Here is a 23785-nt window from a genome sequence, read left to right as displayed (position 1 = left end):
TGCTTTAAGGAAGTGAAATCCCACTAAAGCTTGCCACTTCTAATCTCTTTTACTGCTGGTCTAGTCAAGTAAAGGAATGGACTTTAGTACCTGTGTTGCAGGTAAATAGGGAAACACATTTACTAAAAATGACCCTATTCCTAGATATAGAGCTCCTATAAATAAAACAGTCTAGTCTGAAATGTGAGTCAAAATGAGATTTGCTCTCACCTAATCAATCAATGACAGATGACTGCACTTGCACGTGCACTAAAAAAAAGGGGGGGACAAATGCAGAAATGCGAGTGAACAAGTTGTAGTTTTGTGCCAACAGTAAGACTTCCTGGCAATTTATCAAAGTCAGTGGCGCCGAGCAGCGTGCCTGCGTGATTGTAGTTCACAGCGGACGGAATTGAGGCACAGCATTGAAAGGAATGTTTATGCCCTCAGCTGTGGCACTGTCAGCCTTGTGGAATTTACTGTAAATCACATTGCTTTTATTGCAAGATTTAGTAGCTTATCCTCTGTGGGCTCTATTCACTGCAAAGCTTGGCCCTATTAAGATTTCAAGTCCTGGTAGATGGGCACACTTGGATACACATCTTTAAATAAATGTCAGAAATGAGTATTTAAAGACAAAATCGTAGTGTCTTTTGTCTTATTCAGAATTAGGAACATTGTTGTTTGCCTAGTATTAAAAAACACAGAGAAGGAATTTGTAGCTGGCAGTTGGTTTCACTATACTATACTATTATAGCAATTATAGCATCAAACACTATACTTAACAAAATATACACATTAAGGATTTATAAATAAATGTACAAAGAACATTGTTAAGAAATAAAAAATGCTCCTCCTTAAAGATGTCTACTCTTGAGTGGATGCATTGTATCTGTGCTCCTTATGGCAATAGTTGAAGGGGAGAAAAAAAAACCAAAAAACCAATCAGATTTAGATTAGTAGTTGCTAATAGTGAATTAAAAAAAATCTGATCTTGAATGATGAACTCTGATTTTGAAAACGAGTCATACTGACTTATTCACAAGATGAATGAGAGATCACGCAAACCTCTAATAACAATGGAAGCTTGCTTTTGTGACACAGCTAGAATAGCATTATTGTTGGCATTTACTACATACTACATTTGTGGTAGGATTTCCATGTTCAACAATGGGGGGAAATTACAATTGAGTATCGATTCATTATGTTTTATCTCTGATTTATTTTTGGAGAATATCTCTGTGTACAGAACTGCAGTTTCGATGCCTGCGTCAAATCATCAGTGCCTCGGGTGGTTGCTGAGAAGTAGTGCTCTCCCTTTTTGCCTCAATTGCTTCAAGATGCGATCACTTCCACACAATTAGCAGAATTCTTAACGGTCACTTAATCAACTAATGGATTATTATGCCTATCCTTTATTTTATATATATATATATTTTTTTAATTCAATGTTACAAAACACTGAATGTTACTCACTTAAGTGATCAAATGTGACATTAGTCAGGTTGTGTGGAAGCATAATTGAAGTTCGCAAAACACCAATTACAAATATCCTCTTCAAATCGTCAAGCTTTTGACGTGTTCCCGAGCAGGATTGCAGCTTGTGATGGACATGAACTGTGATCTCCGAAGCCGTATGTGCGGGTGTCGGCGTGATGTGTGCGTTGACGTGCCGTAGCAAGGGTTCAGGGAGGCAGCTGAGCAAAATAATTTAGAATGTCCTGCCTGCTGACACAAGGACAAAGGCACCGTCTCAACATGCCCATATGAGGAAGCAGACAATGGCTGTGGCTACACCTGGAAATGCACTGCTGTTGTTTTTCACCGTGACCTCTAAGCATGGCCGAGATTTCCACAGGCTGCTCTTGTACGTGCTTCGGCCGTCATTGCACTGTGAATTAATGTACAGAAGCGCAATGTAATTATTCATTTTTTACAATCTGCTGCTGTACTGACCGACATCAAAAATACTGAACGCTCAAGTGATGTATACGGAATTAAATCCAACCTTTTAATAAACTAGAATCTACGACTAACATGCACACGGAGCAGCTCTTTGTCTGGAGTAGCCGCATGAGTGGTGTCCCGCCTCATGGGTCGGATTTCTCTGAAGACCTCATCGAGTTTGAATTAGCATGGTGCAGCCAGGGGAGTGGTGGAGGTTGAATCAATGCATCACTCTTAGGGCCTTGGCTATGGATATGAGAAGGCATAATGGGACTTTTGGTGCCGATGCTCATATCATGTGTCTAACCAGGGTCTCCCTGCATTGCTGCCCCAAAGGAGAAGAGATTACCTCCCTCTGTCAAGGCCGCCGACACGTAATGAAGAGGTGCAGGCACTGCAATGGCCCACTCTAATGTGACAATGAAATAAATATTGAATAATAATACAGTAACATTTAGTCATATGTAAAGTTGTGGCCACCTTTCTGTAGGAGCGAATTAAAAATATATTTCAGCCCAATTTTCATTTCAGTACCTGTACTGCAAATATGTGTGTTCTGCATCCAACAACCATGTGTAAACAAGAAAATCTATTTTCTCATTTTATCATGCTCATAGAAATACAATAGTGCAGACGCACAATATTTGTTTCAATGATACTATATTTAGTTTCATGTAGTTTGTAAATAAGACACAAAATAGCTTTGGGCCTAATTTTATAAAGATCCCAAATACCGGACACTAAATTGTGTGTTCATTTTAACAGACTATATACTAATTTTGTGATCTTTTACTAAGATCCCAAATAGGGGGCGTGAATGGAAATGAGCGTAGATGTGACGTTAATTATAAACCTTCAAACAACTGCTACTTTAACACACACGGAGCAGCAATACATACAAGCAGCATACAACAATACTCACAGGCATATGTTGTCTCTGCTCTGTGGGAACGACGACTATTACTGCAGATCAGTTGGGAACCTTCCCTGCCACTTCTTCTTTCTGTAAATTACACTGCATCTTTGCAGTAGACCTCGGTGTTAGTCGGCATGTTGCGACACAACACGGTAAGGCACTGTTAAGGTGTGCAACTCAAAATTAGGTCTTGCCTCTATACTGTAAAAAAAAATATCAAACAATTGCTTAAACATCTGCGATACACAGGGGCACAAGCCATGAACTGCTATAAAGCGAGGGGAGCAGCAACACACAAACAAAGCATACAACATGACTCACAGGCATACAGTGGATATTAATTAAAAAGTGTTCAAATGCTGTTTTTTTTGGTGTGATATAAATTACTGTTAACGTGAGGTATAACCTGTGCAACTCAATTGGGAAAAACAAAAATCTTTCGAGAGGTGAAGTAAAATTAAACAACTTAGATAAAATGATTGCACAAGTGTGCACACCCTCTTAAAATGGGGGCTGTGGCTTTGTTCAGAATTGAACCTAAGTCAAACATGATTTAAATCACATTCAAATTCCACACACCTGCTGCCAAAAGTGCCTCTGATTAACCCCAAACAAAGTTAAGCTGTTCTAGTAGGCTTTTCCTGGCTTTTTATATTTATATGTATATCCATTTTCAATCCATCCATTTTCAACACCGCTTATCCTGGTTAGGGTCGCGGGACGCTGGAGCCTATCCCAGCTGACTTCGGGCGAAAGGCGGACTACACCCTGAACTGGTCGCCAGTCAGTCGCAGGGCACATATAGACACGGACAACCATTCGCACTCACATTCACAACGTCACTGAGTGGGAACTGAACCCACGCTGCCTGCACCAAAGTCAGGCGAGTGTACCACTACACCATCAGTGACGCTTTTATGTATATATATATATATATATATATATATATATATTTTTGCCTTCTAGCAGAAGCCTGAAGGTTTTGTGCCAATACGAACTGGTATTTGTTCATAATTTCCTCCATCTTGACTAAAGTCTCAGTACCATGATGGTTGATTATGGGTTGTAACAATAGAACAGATTTATTACAGGCTTTACTTTGTTCTGAGAGCCATAAATGTTTTCATGTCCCTATGATGCAGAGCCAGTTGAAGTCCTGCGTCCAGTGCAGTGTATGCACACGGTTGTAATGCAAATATTAAAATGTGAAAAAGGCTTTCAGGCGAAGTGTTGTCATGATCGAGGCTCCTTGAGAAAGCGCAGCTCATTAGCGGCTCTTCTTTGAATTTGGCTCTCTCCTGCAGGGATCATGCGCAGTGTGCAGCGTGCCTGCCTCCCCTCCAGTCGGCCGAGCGAGCCAGCTGTCCAAGGGCTTGGAATTCCAACATGGCAGAGGCACTGGTCAGTCTCGCTCGCAGCAACTTGGAATGCTCTCCGATGTCGAGCCGCGGCTACGGCAGCCTCTAACGCCCCGCGACAAGCACCAGACCGCCGCACTCGGATCGATGCTCGCGTAAAAGCCCGCAGCCGCCCTGTCACCTACACAGGTAAGCCTCATCCTCCCTCCGTCATATATATATATATATATATATATATATATATATAAAATATATAATATATATATATAGAGAGAGAGATTTTCTTTCTCCCCACGCGATTCTCCATCTCTGTTGTTATCTGTTCGATTGCTGTGCGTGTATATGCAGCTTAAAAAAAAAAAAAAAGCATTGCATGACAAGACGACGCGCTGCAGAATGATGACGCACGTCTGCATTTAAATAAGTTTGAACAAGTTTGTGCACGTTGATTTTAAAACCGAGGGGGAAAGCGGACGCAAAACTTCCCGCATTAAAAAGCGTCGGGATGCTAAGAATCCGTGTATCAACTGTTTGCAAGTAATCTATTGCCAAAAGTAAAACAGGAGGAGGAGGAAGAGGGGTGGGGGTGGGTTGGGGGCTATTAGGCTCTTCCTCGAATGGGCGCCATGAGGAACGTGTGTGTCTCATGTCATCCTCAGTGTGTCTCATCCAGCTCTTGCAAGAAGTGTCACACTCCTGTGCAGCCTTCTTCTCTCTCTCTCGCTCTCTTTTTTAAAATACAGCGTCATTCTCCTTTGCATGCATGCACGTTGATTTGCGTGGACTCAACAGGGAGCCCTGCGGTTTTTTTTGTTTTTGTTTTTTGAATTTTTAATCGTAATCGTTTTTTTGTGTGTGTATGTGTGAAAGTTGTGAAAGGAGATCTAGTGTGGCTGCAATGAGAAGCAACCCATTGGAATTCCACCTGGTGAACATTGTGAATCTGCTATCTTCCTTCTCTCGTTTCCAGGCGTGAAGACATGCTTACTAGCACCAGCTTTTATGGTATGTTCCTCTTTTCAAATTAATATCTGTTATCTCTGCTGTTCTATTTCATGTTGTGCCTTTTATCGCCATACAAGAGGATTGCATTTGTGTATGTGTGCATGCAAAGTCCCCCCACCCCCAATTTATTTTTTTTCAAATGTACAGTATGTGACAGTTGAGACCTTTGCGGAAAGTCATGTTCCATTTATAATCAATAGATGTGACACTATCAATTAGGTTCCAAGTACAGCCCATTAGGAAGACTAAAGGACTAGAACCACGTTTAATTATATTTCTGCTACTTTTCCTTTCTCATTTTTGCTGGAAAAAACACCATTGTCATGTGTCTCACTTATTCAGATATAATTAATGTAAATTCATTTATAGAAGACATTTTAATGCAACAGTGGGGTGTTTGTCAAAACACAATATTTTCACATGAAATGTGCTTTAATTGTGAAAAGTGAAGTGCATGGTGTATTTGCCTTTAACATTTAAACAAAGGCTCAAGTTTGTGGGGGGGAAAAAATCGTGTAATTTATCCCAATTGTTGCATTAAAGCATGTGTTTGCTAATTAAAACAAACAAAAAACAAAGCAGAACAGAACGCTCACTGGAAAATTTTGTCACGACAGAAAAAATGTATCTACTCACATGTATTATTTTTGACACTGTGATGCATACATTATACGTTCATACATATACATGCATAGTATAGTTTTTGGCATGCAGTTTTGCAAAGATACATAATTAAAAAGGCACAACCCTATTTTGCTGATTTGACTGTGCAGTGTTTCTGAGAAACCAGTAAATGGGAAAAATACAAAGACACACACACACAAAGTGAGCATAAGTTGTGTACTTTAGCAAACAGTCTGTCCTAAGTGAACCGTGTCCACCTCCATAGACCAAACCACTTAATTGTATTCAAACATTTCATTTGCATGTTTCCGCCTGCTTCTGCAGAGGAAATTAGCATCATCAGCAATGAACTGAAGTATGTTTTCATTCCTCTTGAAAAAAAAAAAAGAAATATGAAAAATAACAGCATTCCAGCACCCGTCATTCAGTGGGGACGTGGAAAAAAACTACATCCATTATGTTGGAGTGTTTAGTTCTAATGTGTTGTCATAAAGTGGGTTTTAAATTTGTTGTTCAGAATTTTTTTCCCATGACTTCCATATTGAGACTGTGCAGGTGATTATTTGTACTTCAAAAGTGTCGTTACAGTATCCACATTTTTTTCTACACTAATTATGACCAGCATTTTGCACTTAGTAATTGGACGTATTTCTAGAATGTTAAATATACAATTTGAGATCAAGGATTAACCCAATAACGTCAAGTTAGTGCAGTGTATGCCAAAAATAAATATATCCATTTTTGATATCCCAATTATTGAGTACTTCACAACACACCCAGCAGCAACAATATTAATTAAGCACATTATCTAATTCCGTTCTTGTAAAGATGATAATGGTCAATTTACGAGTAGATTGACACTGTCAAACAATATATTCATTATTGCAGTGGTGCAGAACTGTACTGTGTTGGACATGACTTTTTGTATTGTATACCTTTATTTATTTATGTAGTGCAGTTCCACACCACTACAAACTACAGCCAGAGTATCATTAGTGAATAAATTCTTGTTTTTTTTATATAGGCATCATTTTCAATTCAGTTATTATGTTGGGTGCAATTAGACTGCCCATGTGTACCTATGAAGTGTCTAGTGAGCACACAAGTACAGGGGTGGTTTTATGAGGGTCCCTGTAGTGTTTATAGGTGACAGGTCCTTACTTAACCTCGCTCAGGCACCTCCAGTGTGCATGACAGCTGTGGCACATCTGAAATTAAGATATTAATCCAAGTTGTTGCTTGATATGAAGCTCGGCAGCGTAATGTGATGACAGACCGCTCGCCCCTTGTTTTCATCTCCCACTCTGCTGAATGTCACACACATTCACACTTTCAAACAGTGCAGCTGAACGAGAACAAGAAGCGGATAGGAACGACTTTGAGTATACCTATTACACATTTGGTGCTTTACCAGTCTTGTTTATATAGTCAGAGAAGAAAAAATGTGATTCCCCCACGCCCCACCTCCACCCCCTTCCTATCTGGGAGAAAATGCAGCTTTATTAACTTATTTATTATTTATGTACAAACCTGCAAAGTGCAACAATTTTAAATTCCCGGAAATGCTTTTAATGAGCACAATGTGTATTGCTTCACCTCACAGTAGTGACCACATGTAAAGGTCGTCAATCAGTGTTCATAGCTGTAGAACTGTGCTGCATCATGTTGAGAAGTGTTTCTTATATTTTGCCCCTCTTGTGAAGCTAAATAACCAAATATTAGAAAAGCACTATTAGAAAATATGTCAGATTTAAACCCTGTTATATAGAAAATGTACCCAATGGCCACAATGGTAGGTGCACCTGGGATTCAATACAGCAATACAGGGATTCAATATATACAAGCAAAAAGGTGTTAATTGAATTATATTTTCATTACTATTGGTGCAGTTTTTGCAATAGTGATTAACAAAATGCACACACCAGTGACATTTTTTGGTATGTAAATCTTATATCCAACACAAGAGCTGTATCCAAATGTATTGGTAATAATGTAATATGCAGCCGTAGAAAATATTATTAGCCGACCCTTTCTTTCTTAAATTTATTGTTCCTTTTAATGCCTGATTCCACTAAAGGTATATTACCTGAAGAATACAATGAAAAGAAAACATGGAATGCCTAAATGCACTGTTCTTGGTAGTAGAATGCCATAGCAATCGATGTAAGATTTCGGTTACGATCAAGAAAACGGTGGAAAATGGTTTGATATAAGATTTTAAATGAAACTCTTATGAGCTATTTTTGTTGTCATCATTATATTTGTCCAAACAAATGTATATTTAATTGAACCAGGCATTAAAATGGAGAAAGAAACTGAAGAAACAAGGGTTGTCTAATATATATCTATATTTTTTCATGACTATTTATTACCGCAGTTTGGCACTGGCATTATGCAACCATCTAAAAAATGAGCGTATTGTCAATTGATTACCTCTCTGATAATGTCAATCAATACTGAGCATTATCTTTGTAAAGATTTTTTTTTAGTAGCTTTCGTGTACTTATTGTGTGAGTGTGTGGTGCTTTTATTGTTCAAATATGCGATCATAGATGAGTTACTGTATTATATGCGCATTTGATTCCCCTATGACTTGATTGGCACGTGTGTTTCAGTGCAGTGTGTGAGCCCTCTCTAAACGATCAGCCCATAATGGGGAGTGTGTAACACCATTAGTGATGGTGTAAATTGACAGCGCGGGCCCACAGCGTCGCTATAAGGGAGCAGTAAACATCAACACTGACACTCCATGTATGTGCACTAATGGTGACAAGGAAAGCCGGCTCGTGATTACCTTGTGGAGTTAAAAAAAAAAAAAAACAGCCCCTGGGATGTCGGTGTTGCTGTTGCAAATCAATACAGTGTTCATCTTTGGAGATGGATCTTTTTGACATGAAGCCCTTTGACTACATCGTGTGAGATCAGTGCAGGATTGTCATTTTTAAGCACAAGATGTTAAACGCCAGCTCTCCTCATTTTCATACAAAAAGCAAAGAAAGTCCCCAGTGGGAGCGTGCCACTCCACAGAACGGGCATCAATGTATTCCTCTCTGACTCCTCTTCGTCGTTTCCTCCTCTCTATTCCACCTTGTTTCTACGTGGCGGTTGTTTCCCCCGGTGGCCGCTCTCCATGTTATCTCTGTGCACCCTGACAATTCCTGCAGTGATCTAAAGTTGGGCCGTGTTAGAAAGTGGAGGCAGCTGTCTGTTGCTACACTGAGGGATGTGTTTGCTCTACTGCGAAGATGAAGGACCGTGAATCCTTGACATCCTCTCTTTCTAACCCCTCTCCTCCTCCCTCATCCTCCCACCATCTCATTTAGACACATCCAACTGTCCGCTCAGACCTTTTTCCTCTTTTATTTGTTTTCTGAGTGACAGCACAGTCTAAAATGCATCCTTTTTTTCCTCTTTTTTTTAACCGTGCATATGTCTCAATGTTGTAGTCTCTCTCAGAAGAAACACATTTGATTTAGATTTAGGCAGACAAAGCAAACCAGGTTGCCTAATTAGTCATTCTCGCTGCATAGGTTTGTTGATGCATTGTTATACTACACACTCCATTCTGGGACGCTTAGGAAACGATGCAAGTTGAATTCATGTGTTTCGGATTCAAACCATCATAATTCCCTTATTAACTATTCGAGTAATATTTTTTATAGGTATATTAAAACTACACAATCCTTTGCAGATCGATACTGTTACCTGAGTAGGATTCAGTTTTATAGCTATTCCTAGAATGATTTGTGCGTGTCTGTCTGTCACCGGCACTATTTATGCTGTCAGTATGCATTGGGCTGGGTGATAATGGCCTAAAATTCTTACAACAGTATGAATTGAATCGTGTCACATTAAGGGTATATATCACCAGTATGAATTTAATTATAAAAATTATAATCAAGGTATTTCTGAATGGGTGGTATAGTCCTTTAGAAAAGCTGAAAATAGATTAAAAAAAAAAACTAGAAAAACTAAGATCATGTTATTTTGAGAACATTTATTGTGCAGAAGTCAAAACAAACACAAATAAAATTGTTATTATTATTAATAATTAATGTATAAACATACTTTTGACCGTGTAGGCCCCTCCTCCTGGTTGACGTACGCGGTAATGGACTCATTCATTTCCGTTTTTTCGGCTTGTCGTGTGTGCTCACTGTAGCTGTTGTCAGTGGCATCTCTTCTAAAGTTAACAAAATAATTTTAATAAGTAAATACTTCCCTGAAGTTCACCTAGTTTTAAATTGATCTTTTATTGTCCGTCGCATTTAAACTTGGGCAGATATTGATGTTATCAAAAAGCATTATCCCGTTTTGGCAGTAGACTCCAAATATATACCGAAGGCCAAATTTATACAGTATACTGCATATACCGTATATACTGCGCACCCCTAGGTATGCACCCTTGAAGAAGTTGTTAGTCAATGTTGTTGGTAATCCCTGATCATTTTAGTGCTAGTCATTAGCCACTATGCTTTCCGGCTACATTATACTGTATGTAGTTCTCATCTGCATGTTAAAATGCCAACTACAACCCCAATTCCAATGAAGTCGGGACGTTGTGTTAAACATAAATAAAAACAGAATACAATGATTTGCAAATCATGTTCAACCTATATTTAATTGTATACACTACAAAGACAAGACATTTCATGTTCAAACTGATAAACTTTATTGTTTTTAGCAAATAATGATTAACTTTTAACATTTTATGGCTGCAACACGTTCCAAAAAAGCTGGGACAGGTGGCAAAAAAGACTGAGAAAGTTGAGGAATGCTCATCAAACACCTGTTTGGAACATCCCACAGGTGAACAGGCTAATTGGGAACAGGTGGGTGCCATGATTGGGTATAAAAGGAGCTTCCCTGAATTGCTCATTCACAAACAAAGATGGGGCGAGGTTCACCTCTTTGTGAACAAGTGCGTGAAAAACAGTTTAAGGACAATGTTCCTCAACGTACAATTGCAAGGAATTTAGGGATTTCATCATCTACGGTCCATAGTATAATGAAAAGGTTCAGAGAATCTGGAGAAATCACTGCATGTAAGCGGCAAGGCCGAAAACCAACATTGAATGCCCGTGACCTTCAGGCGGCACTGCATCAAAAACTGACATCAATGTGTAAAGGATATCACCACATGGGCTCAGGAACACTTCAGAAAACCAATGTCAGTAACTACAGTTCTGCGCGACATCCGTAAGTACAACTTGAAACTCTACTATGCAAAGCAAAAGCCATTTATCAACAACACCCAGAAACGCCGCCGGCTTCTCTGGGCCCGAGCTCATCTAAGATGGACTGATGCAAAGTGGAAAAGTGTTCTGTGGTCCGACGAGTCCACATTTCAAATTGTTTTCGGAAATTGTGGACGTCGTGTCCTCTGGGCCAAAGAGGAAAAGAACCGTCTGGGCTGTTATGGACGCAAAGTTCAAAAGCCAGCATCTGTGATGGTATGAGGCTGTGTTAGTGCCAATGGCATGGGTAACTTACACATCTGTGAAGGCACCATTAATGCTGAAAGGTACATACAGGTTTTGGAGAAACATATGCTGCCATCCAAGCAACATTTTTTCCATGGACGCCCCTGCTTATTTCAGCAAGACAATGCCAAACCACTTTCTGCATGTGTTACAACAGCGTGGCTTTTTAGTAGAGTGCGGGTACTAGACTAGCCTGCCTGCAGTCCAGACCTGTCTCCCATTGAAAATGTGTGGTGCATTATGAAGCGTAAAATACGACAACGGACACCCCGGACTGTTGAACAACTGAAGCTGCACATCAAGCAAGAATGGGAAAGAATTCCACCGACAAAGTTTCAACAATTAGTGTCCTCAGTTCCCAAACGTTTATTGAATGTCACAAAGAAGTCACATAAAGCATCAACACTGAAATACATACAGTATATTCTCATTTTAATTTCCTCACAAATTGACTTATTCAATGTGAAATGCTGTTTAATTTGTCTTGTTTGTCCTATTAACAGAAAGCTGAATATATTCACAGGAAGCCATGACTTATTCTGTTATATGAATGGCAACAGGTGGATACACAGTTGATTGGACCTTCTGCCAGCTAATGGAAGAGCATTTAATTTGTTTGCCTGTCACTATACGTCGCTGGCATAGATAAATGAGCAAAGATATATTTGTAGTTAATAGCTAATAGTTTTGGGACCAATGAAGTGGAATTGGATAATTTTCCGCGGCACCCCTGATGATCTCTTAACAGCACACTAAGGTGACCCTTGGTTGTAAATCACTGGTCTAGAGTGACATCATGCATGATTGGTGGTCCTAGTTTTATTTGTGCTTCTTTTTTTTTTTTTTTTTGGGTGCAACTTTAGAGGCGTTTTTTTTCTCCGAAAGACATACTAGAATATGTTGCTATATAAATTTATGCAACATTTTTGTAAGAACTCACTCATACAAAATGACAGTTTGGGCACCACCAGATTTTTATTTTTTTATTTATTTATTTTTTTTAAATGTCCCCATACTGAATGACTTAAGGGATATTCCACGGTATTTCTCTTTTTATTCTATTTTAATTGCACATTAGCCTGTCATTGATAATGTGTTTTCATGCACTTTATGAGCGCGTGTGCGTCTGTTTCTCTTTGTGCTTGTCACCAACCCCCCACCACCGACCACTCCCCCGTAGAACCACCTTGAGGGTGCACAGAATGTCTTGTTCCCTTTCTGTCTCCTTGTATTTGTTTTTATGAGCGGCTAATCTTTGCAGCACACGTTCCATGATGTTATTGCCATCTCTGCCGTGATGTGTAGCGTGCTTACACATGGTCGGCTTACGCATTAGAGCAACATGCTTGTAGTTCACATTGTAGGGCTGCTTTGTTGTCGCCACATTGACGCTTCATCTCGTTTCCTTTACTTGATATGTTTCTTCATCTCAAAAGGAGTCAAGGTAGCTGAATGCCTACTGGGGATTGGCCAGAATAGACAATCCCTAGGTGGACCAAACTAGGTTTAGCATTGTGGCTTCTAATCTGGATCTGTAGGAGATTCATGTGCGTTCTTAAAGGTGCCTCTGTAATTATCATATCCCCGGTGCAAGCCCGCGAGACTTTATTTGTATCCTCCCCTTACTAAATCATCTGTTTCATCACCTCAGTATGCTTTTGTTCATTATTTACACAGCATGCTGCGTTCGTGACCAACATCACTGTGTGGGTGCTCTCACATGAGGCTGAGATTGTTGCTATTTGGAACTGCCCTTAAAATGGTATATACAATAATATTTTGTGACCTTTTAATGTTTATTTGCACTGATTGCCGAATGTTTGAACATATTATAAAGACAAACATTATTGTTCAGGTATTTGTCCGAATTATTTACAGTCACTCTCCGAATCTGTACTTCTATGAGTTTTGATAATAGCCAGCTCTTTTTGCCATCATTGTGCGCCTGAGTTGCTTATCATTGAGTAACCTTGGTGAAGAGAGGCGTTTCTTTCTTTTTTTTTTTTTTCTCCTCCTCTGTCCTTCTTTCAAGGTGTTTCATTATTGCATGCTGTTGGGGAGTTTTGTATTGGGAGAATGCAGTAAGCCTTTCACAAGTGGATAAGAGAAAACTCAATATTTGGCCGTATTGAAATTCCTCCTGTGTTTTCACAATATGGTTTCGGACTAATCTGGCAATCGAGGCCGCCGTTTCTTGCCGGACTGAAAAGCCCATGCAGCAGCAGCAGAGGCTATTACATCACTATTTCACCACACTTGTCAGCTTCATTATATGCAAGTCCTGGTAGCGTGTGTTTGGAACTCTTTTCAACAAGCGCAAACCCTGAGAGCGATACCTCTGGCTTTACGTCAACAAATTGAATATAAGCTCGAAAGTGTAACTTTAGTTAGAAATTCAGTTTGAATTAATTTTTGCAGACGAAGGGTGCAGTGGACTTAATGTAGCATCAGTGTCACTCATTTCATCTTGCCATAGCACAATATGTCATAGTTTGCATCTTGAAATATGCGACCCAGTGATTACTATACATATATGCATGTATTAACTTGTTTATAGAATCATTTTCATATTTGTGTGTCCAACCATATGCATGCAAGGACTGAAGCGACGATCACTGGCCTCATGTTTCTTCGATATTTGTCAAATTGAAAGTAACGTTAATTATTTAGTCTCTTTTGACACAAGCATATATAAGCATCTATGTTGCAGAAATTGCTCTCACAAGAATTTCATGGAAAAAGGAATGAATGTAATTAGTAATATAGTAGTAATAGTAGTAGTATTAGTAATTAATGTAGTATATATACATATATATATATACATATATATATATATATATATATATATATGTATGTGTATATATATATATATATATATATATATACATATATGTATGTGTATATATATATGTATGTATATATGTATGTATATACATATGTATGTATATATATATATATATATGTATGTATATATATATATATATATATGTATATATATATATGTATATATATATATATATATATATATATATATATATGTATGTATATATATATTACAGCCTATTTCATTGAATTCAAACTAAGTCATAGAAATATGTACCTGCCCTTACCATTACTGATTAGAAACTGAGCTTTTATGTCAAATAATAGCATTTCCATCTTAGCATGTTCACCATCTTTTTAAATATATTTTCATCCTTTTCATTATTAATAAATAACATTTGCTCCCTTATGATGTCGTATATATAGCATACATATAAATACATTCATAAAAACATATAGCATACATTGTCTGATAACAGGTTTACTATTCCAGGTTCAAAAGCACTTTTCAAAATTTGTTAGGGCTGCATCTATTGATTGCTGCAATAATCAATAAATCTGTCAATTATTTTTGTCAATTAATTGATGAATCAGATACAACAACCTTTTTTAAATTTCCATCCCAAAAACAAGACATTTGTTCAAATTGACAGTGCAGAAAATCCACAAACATAAATTGATTATCATTCAGTTACCGGTTTGGTTCTGTCAGAAAATAGGCAAAAATGTTGATCATTGTTTTCCAAAGTAAAAGCAGTTTTTGGCAAATATCAAATTTTGATGAAACACAAAGATAATCTTTGTGCAGTTGTGGGGGAAGGCAGAAATCGGAGACCATTTCCTATTGAGGTTAAAATTCCAAGGATGTGCACAATTCTAAGTTATAAAAGGTCTGTAAATGATTAATAAATTTTCGAAATAGTTGTCAGTTATTTTGATCCATAAAATTTTCAGGTGTTGGTACAGTAAACCATTAAATCATCAATATATTGACATACTGTATATACACTCATATACATATGCATCGACAAATATGCGCTCTACTGCTGTAAATGCACATATGCTAAAACATTTGGCGATATGGGGTTATTTGTTATTCATCCAGATTCATGTATAACTATTAGATGACGGATTTCAGTTGAATTTACACTCCTTGTATGCATGTAGTTGGAGTGGTCAGGAAAGATGGCAGCAATGGAGGTCCTTAACAATTCATTCATCGTGCGCAGAGCAGATCACCTGACGCCGGGTCGGCAGAATGCCAGACGCTGGCGGGTGGGGGGGAGGCTCCGGTGCCAAGGATGGGAAGGGCAGGAGGGGGTGTAGGGGTTGTATTCTGCCTGACGGAGTGGAGAGGAGACGAGGAATGTGATGAGCGGAGGAGCGAAGGAGGGGGAGGAGGACGGCGAGGCTCCTATTTGCTGTCGTGTAGTTTTAAGGCGTTCGACTGCAGCCAGGCAGCGGGTATCTGCAGTGACACTGTGACATGACTACAGCAGCCAGCGCTGTGTCGATCTGCTCTACCGCTGACCAGCTTATCAGGCTGGAAGCAGCTGTGTTAGTCAACTGCTATAATCACAAATATTTTCTGCAAGTTAGGTATTACAGTGATTCCCTGAGATACACATTTAATTTAACACAAAACACTCCCCATTGAAATGAATGGAAATGTCATTAATCCATTCCAGCCCCCCAAAAAACAAAAATGTTTGTTTTTAATAAGAAAACACAGCGCTCTGTGATATCTTAGTTTATTAAAACATACAGTAATGTCAATTTAATACAATCTAAAGAATTAAGTTTTTGCCACATTTTTTGCTTCAATTCTATGAACAATGTGCTGCTCCTTCTGTTGTGCAAGTCTTGGCCGCCTATGGTTAGTATAATACAGACATGGTAGTGCACAGGGAGACGGTCACAACTCAATAAGCCGCAGTAAAATTAATTGTTCTTCGCAAAGGATAAATAATATATGCCTGTGAATGTTGTTATTTTATCTGTCAGTGTGTTCCTCAACCGTTTGTGTTCAAATGTCCGTTGCTTAAAGGACAGCAACCAGGATGCTATTTATTAGCCTGTCTCAGGCGCCATGCATTGTTTGTTAGCATTAAGCTAAATGGACTTGTTAGCCGAAGCTGAAGCTGAAGCTATGTGGTCGCTTTAAATATACAAATTGCAACCCTAATTCTCTTTTTCATAATTAGTTTGACAGTAAACTTAAACTAGGAATAGCAATAAACAGCTTCACGCCTCTTTTAAGAAAAAAAATTGTCACTATCTGCCAAACTGCTGCTTCCTATGAAGAGAGTGTAGTTCACTGCCACCATCCAGCGCTTGAATTTCAAAGATTTTTGCTCCCAAATCAAAACAAAAAAATTGTACAAATGACGGCTCGTATCTTGAAAAACTTGTAAGTCAGGTCACTCGCCTTTTAAGGCACAACTGTATTATTATTATTACTATTATTAGTCTTGCATGTGACCTATTTGACTGTGCCTCTTAAGCTCCACCTGGAATTAAATGAATTTAACAAGAAGAGAAAACATATAAGAAATGAGCACTCAAGAGTTCAGTATCATCTACTGTCCGAGCTTTAAAAGGGCCGAAGCTGCTTTTGTGTTCATTAACAGGAAATCACCTTCGGGAGTTATGTTGACTTGGCACGGTCTGAAATAGCTGTTGCAGTTACATCGCCCTATTGCCTGCTCGCTCACTTCCACGCGGAGAATCATCTGATGAGGCGCTGATATGCCAGGCTAAGATTTTGCTGAGAAAAACCAAACACAGTTGGAAAACAGCCATTGGCCTATATATTATCTACAGTACAACCTTTAAATTGAAGGCAGTCGTTCCACTTGGGTGATCGATGTCATGTTTGTTCAGCTTTCCCATTAAAAAAAAATAGAACGCTAGATAAGCCGTCCTAGTGTCAACGTGTTGCCATCATAAAACCTTTATTAATTATAGACATACAGTATGTAACAATTTTACATCCTTAACTGTCCTAAACATGTAAAACTAAAAAGATCTGTAGCATTTAACAAGGTGGAGAGTGTCCTAAAAATGTTTTAAAAAACTTAACCAACTGAACGATGAAACTAAGTAAAATAGAATTACACACCCTTTTATGACGTGACAGATGCATAGCATAGCGTGTAGCAAAGTGTAGAGAGGGGGATGCAGAAGGCCACTGTGTCTGGAAGGCCATTTTCCACCCATTTTCACTAAATATAGCTGACTTTGCACTGTTCTTTTTATTCGTAATTTTCTATTGATGTCAACTTATTGTCGCTTTTGCCAGATTGTATTGAGCACACCGTTCACCACTTTTGGGTGTTGTTGCATTTTCCTCTATGGTCATCATCAAATCCTATTCTACAAAAAAAAAAAAAAAAACACACAAAAAGCAAAATACATGTCTAATTAATCGTTTAGATACCTGGTGTCACTCAAGGCCCAGGCCACATCGGGCCTGTCACATCATTTATGTAGCCCGCCTAAGCAAATCATGTGCCTCTATTTCATGTCTTGCTAAAATCTGTAGTAAAATTGAGAATTGCCCTTTATTGTTTGCCCCTTTATTATTTTTTGTTACAAAATAATTTGAAAAACTAGTTGAACCAATTATTGTATTTGATTTTCATCACACAATTAGGAAATACATGAAATATAGCCACATGACATTTATGCTAATAGATGTTGAGACGTGGCGCATATGACCAAAAACCCCCCACCCCCACCGCCACAGGACTGGGCGGTCATAGTTGAAATAGCATCAACAATACAGAAATATTAATGAGTGGACTTTCTTTTGGCCTTCCCGTGGCCTGCAGAGGATTGGAATGATGCAGTTTACTGTGTTACCATGTAACTTTTGAAATATATTCCAAATTTTTCAAAGTGGGTAACCAGACTGAGTGAAAACATGACTTAAGTCCGGATTTCAACTTTAAATTTTTTTTGTTTTTAAAGAAAATAAACGTATAGTTGGGATAAGCATAATCTGTAAAAAAAAACATATTTGTAAGGGATTTAAATAATCATATTTTGGTAAATTTACACTCTTCATTGGCAAGCTTTTCACACTTCATCAAGGAAGCTCACATCAGCCACGGGAAGATTATTGTAAACGGTCTGCCCACTAGGACCTTTTCCACACGTTGTTGTATGGTGGATAATAGAGTGGAAACAGACAATGGTGACTCACATAAACATTGTAGTATTATTTTATGAATTAGTATTTATTAAATATGCAATCAGATCACTGTGCAGGATACTTTGCTTCATTAAAAAAAAAAAAAAAAATGACAGTTAACTTTTTACCTTTGTATGGTTTTCAGGCATAATGACCCTCTGAGAAAAAAAACTAGCAACGTTTCCCAGGACAATAATGAGTTTGACACTCCTGCTTCAGATGCTTACTGAGCTGAAGTCTCACAAGAGATTCATGATGCCAGTTTGATTTCTGAACTGCCCAAAATGTCCTGGCAGTTTCAAAAAGTTGTCGCTTCTCGTTTATTTGTGGCCTCACGTCATCAGAAATTAGCATTTTATAGCAAAATATCTATTATTGAGACCAATAGTAAATCCATTTAGCTGTTGTTTCTACATTGTCTACCTCTCCCACATCTTGAAATGGATCCCATGAGTCATCAGCTCTGTTGTTTCCATTATTCATTTCAAAACGTACACAGAGCACAAAGAGGCTGGAGGGGTGAAAAATAATAATAATAAAAGAAAAAAAGTGGCGGTGCATGGCAAAGACACTGCTTTATGCAAAGCGTGCCATGCCTTGGGACCCTGCCAGTTGATGTGCTGTTAGAGGAGCTGGCGCCCGGGCCAGGCATGGAGTGCATGTGAGTGTCTGTGTGAGTGTGTGCGGTGCTGTCAGGCTGTCAGTTAGGCCTAATGTGGCTCCCTAGAGGTACCTGGGGGAGACCCATCTAGCACCCAGTCAGCCTCTGCTGGCGGCCAAGTGGTGACAATGGGTTCCCACAGAGAGAGAAAGTGTCATAGCACGTATGTAAACTAGTGACAGATGACTGCAGACGTGTGGCCTGCAGACACAAGGCCTGAAAGTAAAGCACTTTTCGCCCGCCCGCCTTCCCATTTCATACCCACTTGAGACTAGGCAGCGGCAGCCGTGAATACATTGACAACAAGTCAAAGGCGTGAATAAAAAACGGATGCAAATCATTTGGCAAGACAAGACATACACTGCGCGAGAGCTTTTTTGTTTGGCTTTGAAAAGGCTGCCGCAAATGGGCAAGGAGTTGTGCAGCGCTTCAGGCAGCTTTTCTAGGCCACAGGTCATGTGGGTCAGTGTTACACTCCCCGCAGCCTTACTTCAACCCTCGGTCTGTAAATAGAACATGCAACGTCACCCGGCCAGGAGGGAGGTAGATTCCAGACCTCCATGGCCACAGGGCAGCTCGTATGGAATCTGCTTGTGTAGTTGACCCCGAATGATTGAAACTCACAATGTACCCTGTAGAATATTGTTATTACATGCATACCCAAATGAGCAAGACTGCACAAATTGCCCCGTACAAAGTGGACTGGTAAATTTAGACTCTTCATTGGCAAGCTTTTCACACTTCATCAAGGAAGCTCACATCAGCCACGGGAAGATTATTGTAAACGGTCTGCCCACTAGGACCTTTTCCACACGTTGTTGTATGGTGGATAATAGAGTGGAAACAGACAATGGTGACTCACATAAACATTGTAGTATTATTAATGAATTTGCTTTTTAAATCTTTATGTGGTGCTCAAGTGGTGAGCAGATCGGCCTCACAGTTCTGAGGTTCAGAGTTTGAATCCAGGCTCCAGCCTTCCCGTGTGGAGTTTACATAGTCTCCCAATACTGTGGCTTCTTCCCACATTACCAAAATACGCATGTTAAGTTAACTAGTAGTACTCTAATGTGTCCTTCGGTGTGAATGTGAGTTTGAATAATAATAATTATTTTTTTTTTGTCTCGATGTGGTCTGCGATTGGCTGGCAACCAGTCCAGGGTGTACCCCGCCTCTTGCCTGAATTCAGCTCGGCTAGGCTCCAGCTCATCCCAGACGCTAGTGAGGATAAGCGGCATAGAAAATGGATGGATGGATCTTTATTTGGAACGATTCCTAAAGAGTTAATATCGCAACACATACCAGCTTTTAATTCCACGGTAGAAGATCAATATGACTTACAAATGTAAAGTAAATAAAAACTATATCATTAAAAGAAAATAATCATGTTTTTCAACCCGATACCAAATTACAGAATTTATGTTTGTCTGCCTGCTTAGAGAAGACAGACAGGGTCAAACAATATTTTTTGATGAAGCCATTAAATGTTGCTCACATTTTTGTAGACGACTGGTATATATTAATATTAGCGTTTTAGACAAATGCAGCTCCATTACAGTTACAAAAATGTGTACTTGTAATTGCTGGTTTGGGCTGCTGTAGTTAGGAACCAACTGCCAGGCAGAAACTAAGACATCCATGCTCATCAAATAACTGTAATTATATATTTTCGAAAGCGAAAATCGCAATGCTTTAAGACACAAACCTGTGTTGTCTTTGAAATGGCAGAACTATGTCTTATGCCCCAACTCCCAGAATTTGTGCCTCCAATCTAGATACAGCCATATGAGTTTGCAGTGCTACACAACTAAGTTATAATTAGCAGTATTATTAGCACCTTAATTTAATTTCCAAAAACGTCAGCTTAGATTGAAGATACATTTCGTCAGCAAGGGCAAAACTGTGGCTACCTCTAATGTTAATGCTAGTTCTGTTCAACTACGTGGGAGAGCGGACCGGAGGAGAAGAAGAAACATGATTAGTATGACTAATAACCCTGAAATTACGGACCCTCCAATCTTATTTAGTCTAGGTAGCATTTCTGTTACTCGTTTGACAACTGAGATGGAAATCGTATAGTTGACAAGACCCAGACTATTTGCCGGGCGCGAAAGAAAACTCATGCACATTCTATTCTGACAAATGTATTTATTATATTAATTTATTCATTATAAATCAAACTGTGAGTCAGAAATCGAGATACTAATCGAATCTTAACTGGTGAATCGTTACAGCCGTACTAATCATAGACAACCATGAAATACAAAAAGAATCTCGAGTGTTCCACTCATATTTTCACTTTTATTAACATTTTGGCCTTGGCAGAGCTCTATCCTCTGCAGAATGAATCGTAGTTATGATCATAATAGAACTGCTAAAACAACATTTAATGTTGCAAGACTTGGTGTTTTACCTCCCACACAATTTCATATTTGACACAGGTTAACATTTCCCTCTATTCATAGCCTTTAAGAAATGCTCGGGCATCATTTTCCTAGCACCCTCCCTTCCTTTTCTCATTTCAATTGCACTCTTTGAAGATTCGCGCCCACCATCCTTTGTTCACGTTGTTTTACAGATAATTCTAATTAGCACTTTGAGCTCTCTTTCAAAGCCTTTCTGTCAGTCATGAAAATGGGCTATGGGTAGACTTAAAACATAGCAGTTTAAGTGACTCGAACAAAAAGATGTCTTTCAGATTATTTCAAATATTGTTTCAGTGTTTTATACAGCTTCAATATCAAATTAGTAGTAAATTAAATGTAAAAGTGTATCTTGTTATTATTTAAGTGATGAAGCTACCATCATTATTTTGAAGCACTCACCTATACTGTCTTTTCCACATAGAAGTTCATATTTCTGGTTTCCCTACATGCCATCAGTAACTTTTTGACAAATCTAGCTGAGAGATGCCCATCTCATATTGAGCTAAGATTGCCTCAGTTGTCTCATTTCACCTTTTGTCCTGCCTGTGTTGGACAAGCGACCTTCTTTGAGACTTTGAGACGCGGAATGTTAACATATCCCTTTTTCCACAAAAGCTGGGAGCAGTTCCTCTTTTATAACTTAACTTTTCGGTAGTGTCGTGTTATATTTATTTCATATTTGCTCGCGGGTGTATGAATGCAGTCGCAGACATCAAATGTTAATTCATACTGTGGTCAAAGCTATACTGTACAACCCATACAATCCTTCAATGCCTATAAAGTCCCCCTTAAAAACATGAAGGTTGAGGTAATAGGAGAGGCTGTGAAAACACTTTCTTTTATATCAGGCTGACGCGCGTCCCGTGATCACACCGTGAAGGATGAGCTTCCTTTACAACGCGATATCCCGCTATCCTAACCAGGTTACCGCGGCTATAAAAAGTAATGGTTGGGAATGGGATCAGTGAACAAGATAACTTGTTCATTTCCAATGAGGCTTGCCCCTGTTTGGTTTGTACACCAGACGACTGCCTCCTGATGCCATTAAACTGCTTCATTACAGTAAACGTCAGCACTTACTAAATAGAATAGAACTCTGGAAAATCCCATAAAATGCTCTCCCCCCCCCCCGCTGTTTACATTTAGCATGGGCATCTTTGATTAGGGTTTTTTCTTTTGAGGGATAACAGGACGTTTGGGAATAAAGATGTTAGTGAGTAGCATTTGGTCAATAAGGCTTCATGTAGCAAGGTCACAATGCACCTCTCTACTCTTGGAGTGTGTAGTAACCCCTTGTGTGAGTATGTAACCCCTTGAGAGGCAGATTAACCACAGAGGTCTACAAAAATCATTGCTTCTACTGGATTTTCCACCATTAAACCCCGGCTACCTGACTTCAACGGCTGTTTTGTCTGAACCGACAAGACATTTGCGTTGTTGTCCGTAACTTGCACTACAGAACGTCATGAGCCCTGCCTCTTCCAATTGTGTCATAGTTGCATTTGGTGAACTTGTGTGTCAAAGGCTGTTCTTTGAGCATTTGTGTGGATTTAGCCACACTGAGGGTTGTAATGGGAGACGTAGCCTCAGGGGCCTCTTGGCCCGGAGAGTCATGGTTTAATGAGCATCACTGAAACTGAGAAATGACAGCTCACCGACTCTCTCAACCTCCTGATTTACTGTATTAAAGGAAAAATTGAGAAATACATGTTCCCCTCTAGCCATTAGACTTAACTATTACCTCCAACCAAGAAACCTCACGGGAGTGTGACAATATCCAGGGGATTCTACCAAGAATTCAGATTTATATATGGTAAACAAAAAAATTTAAAAGGCACCTGTGTTTTTATGTACATTAAAAATCAATCACAACTAACTATGTACCACAAAGTATTGTGGTGCTTGGGAGGACAAGAGGTTCATCCATTCTTAATGCCGCTAATCCTATTCAGTGGTACGGGGAGCTGGACCCTACTCCAGCTGACTTCGGGCGAAAAGTGGACTACACCACCAACTGGTCGCCAGTCTGTAAGGGCACAGGACAGGTTATTTGAAACAAAGGCACAGAATTTGAGAGCAAACAAAATGTGTTAAGAAAATTGTCATGATTGATAAAAACACTGTAGAATGGAACCTTCAAAGTAACGCCTTAATGCACATTCTCCAGGACCGAGTGTTTGCATTCTACAGAGGAGACTTCTTCTGAAAACTGCATTAAATGGCTTTGTTGAGCCTTTCGGAGATTTCCTGCTTGTGTCACATGTCCTTTACTTGACAAGACATGTTGACATTACTAGCGATCTTATTTAAATCGTCATTTCAACTTTATAAAATGTGGACAGTCATTGTCCATAAATACATGGAATAG

The 23785-nt window shown here is 39.1% G+C and overlaps 1 protein-coding gene across 2 annotated transcripts in view; it reads left to right on the top strand.

Annotated features, from left to right (window-relative positions):
- The window catches only part of fign (fidgetin), a 78441-nt gene that overhangs the window by 37209 nt on the left and 17447 nt on the right, over positions 1 to 23785 (top strand). Inside the window, exons 2-3 of one of the 2 annotated variants that reach the window (XM_061793144.1) lie at positions 4147 to 4389; positions 5171 to 5205. In XM_061793144.1, coding sequence (XP_061649128.1) covers positions 5181 to 5205 — 25 coding nt within the window. In that variant the 5' untranslated portion in view covers positions 4147 to 4389; positions 5171 to 5180. Of the gene's footprint in view, positions 1 to 4146; positions 4390 to 5070; positions 5206 to 23785 lie in introns of both variants that reach the window. The other variant, XM_061793143.1, reaches the window with a different exon arrangement.

This window comes from Phyllopteryx taeniolatus, chromosome 12, assembly GCF_024500385.1.
Source record: "Phyllopteryx taeniolatus isolate TA_2022b chromosome 12, UOR_Ptae_1.2, whole genome shotgun sequence".
Lineage (NCBI taxonomy): Eukaryota > Metazoa > Chordata > Actinopteri > Syngnathiformes > Syngnathidae > Phyllopteryx > Phyllopteryx taeniolatus.
This window is presented reverse-complemented; position numbering and strand designations above follow the sequence as displayed.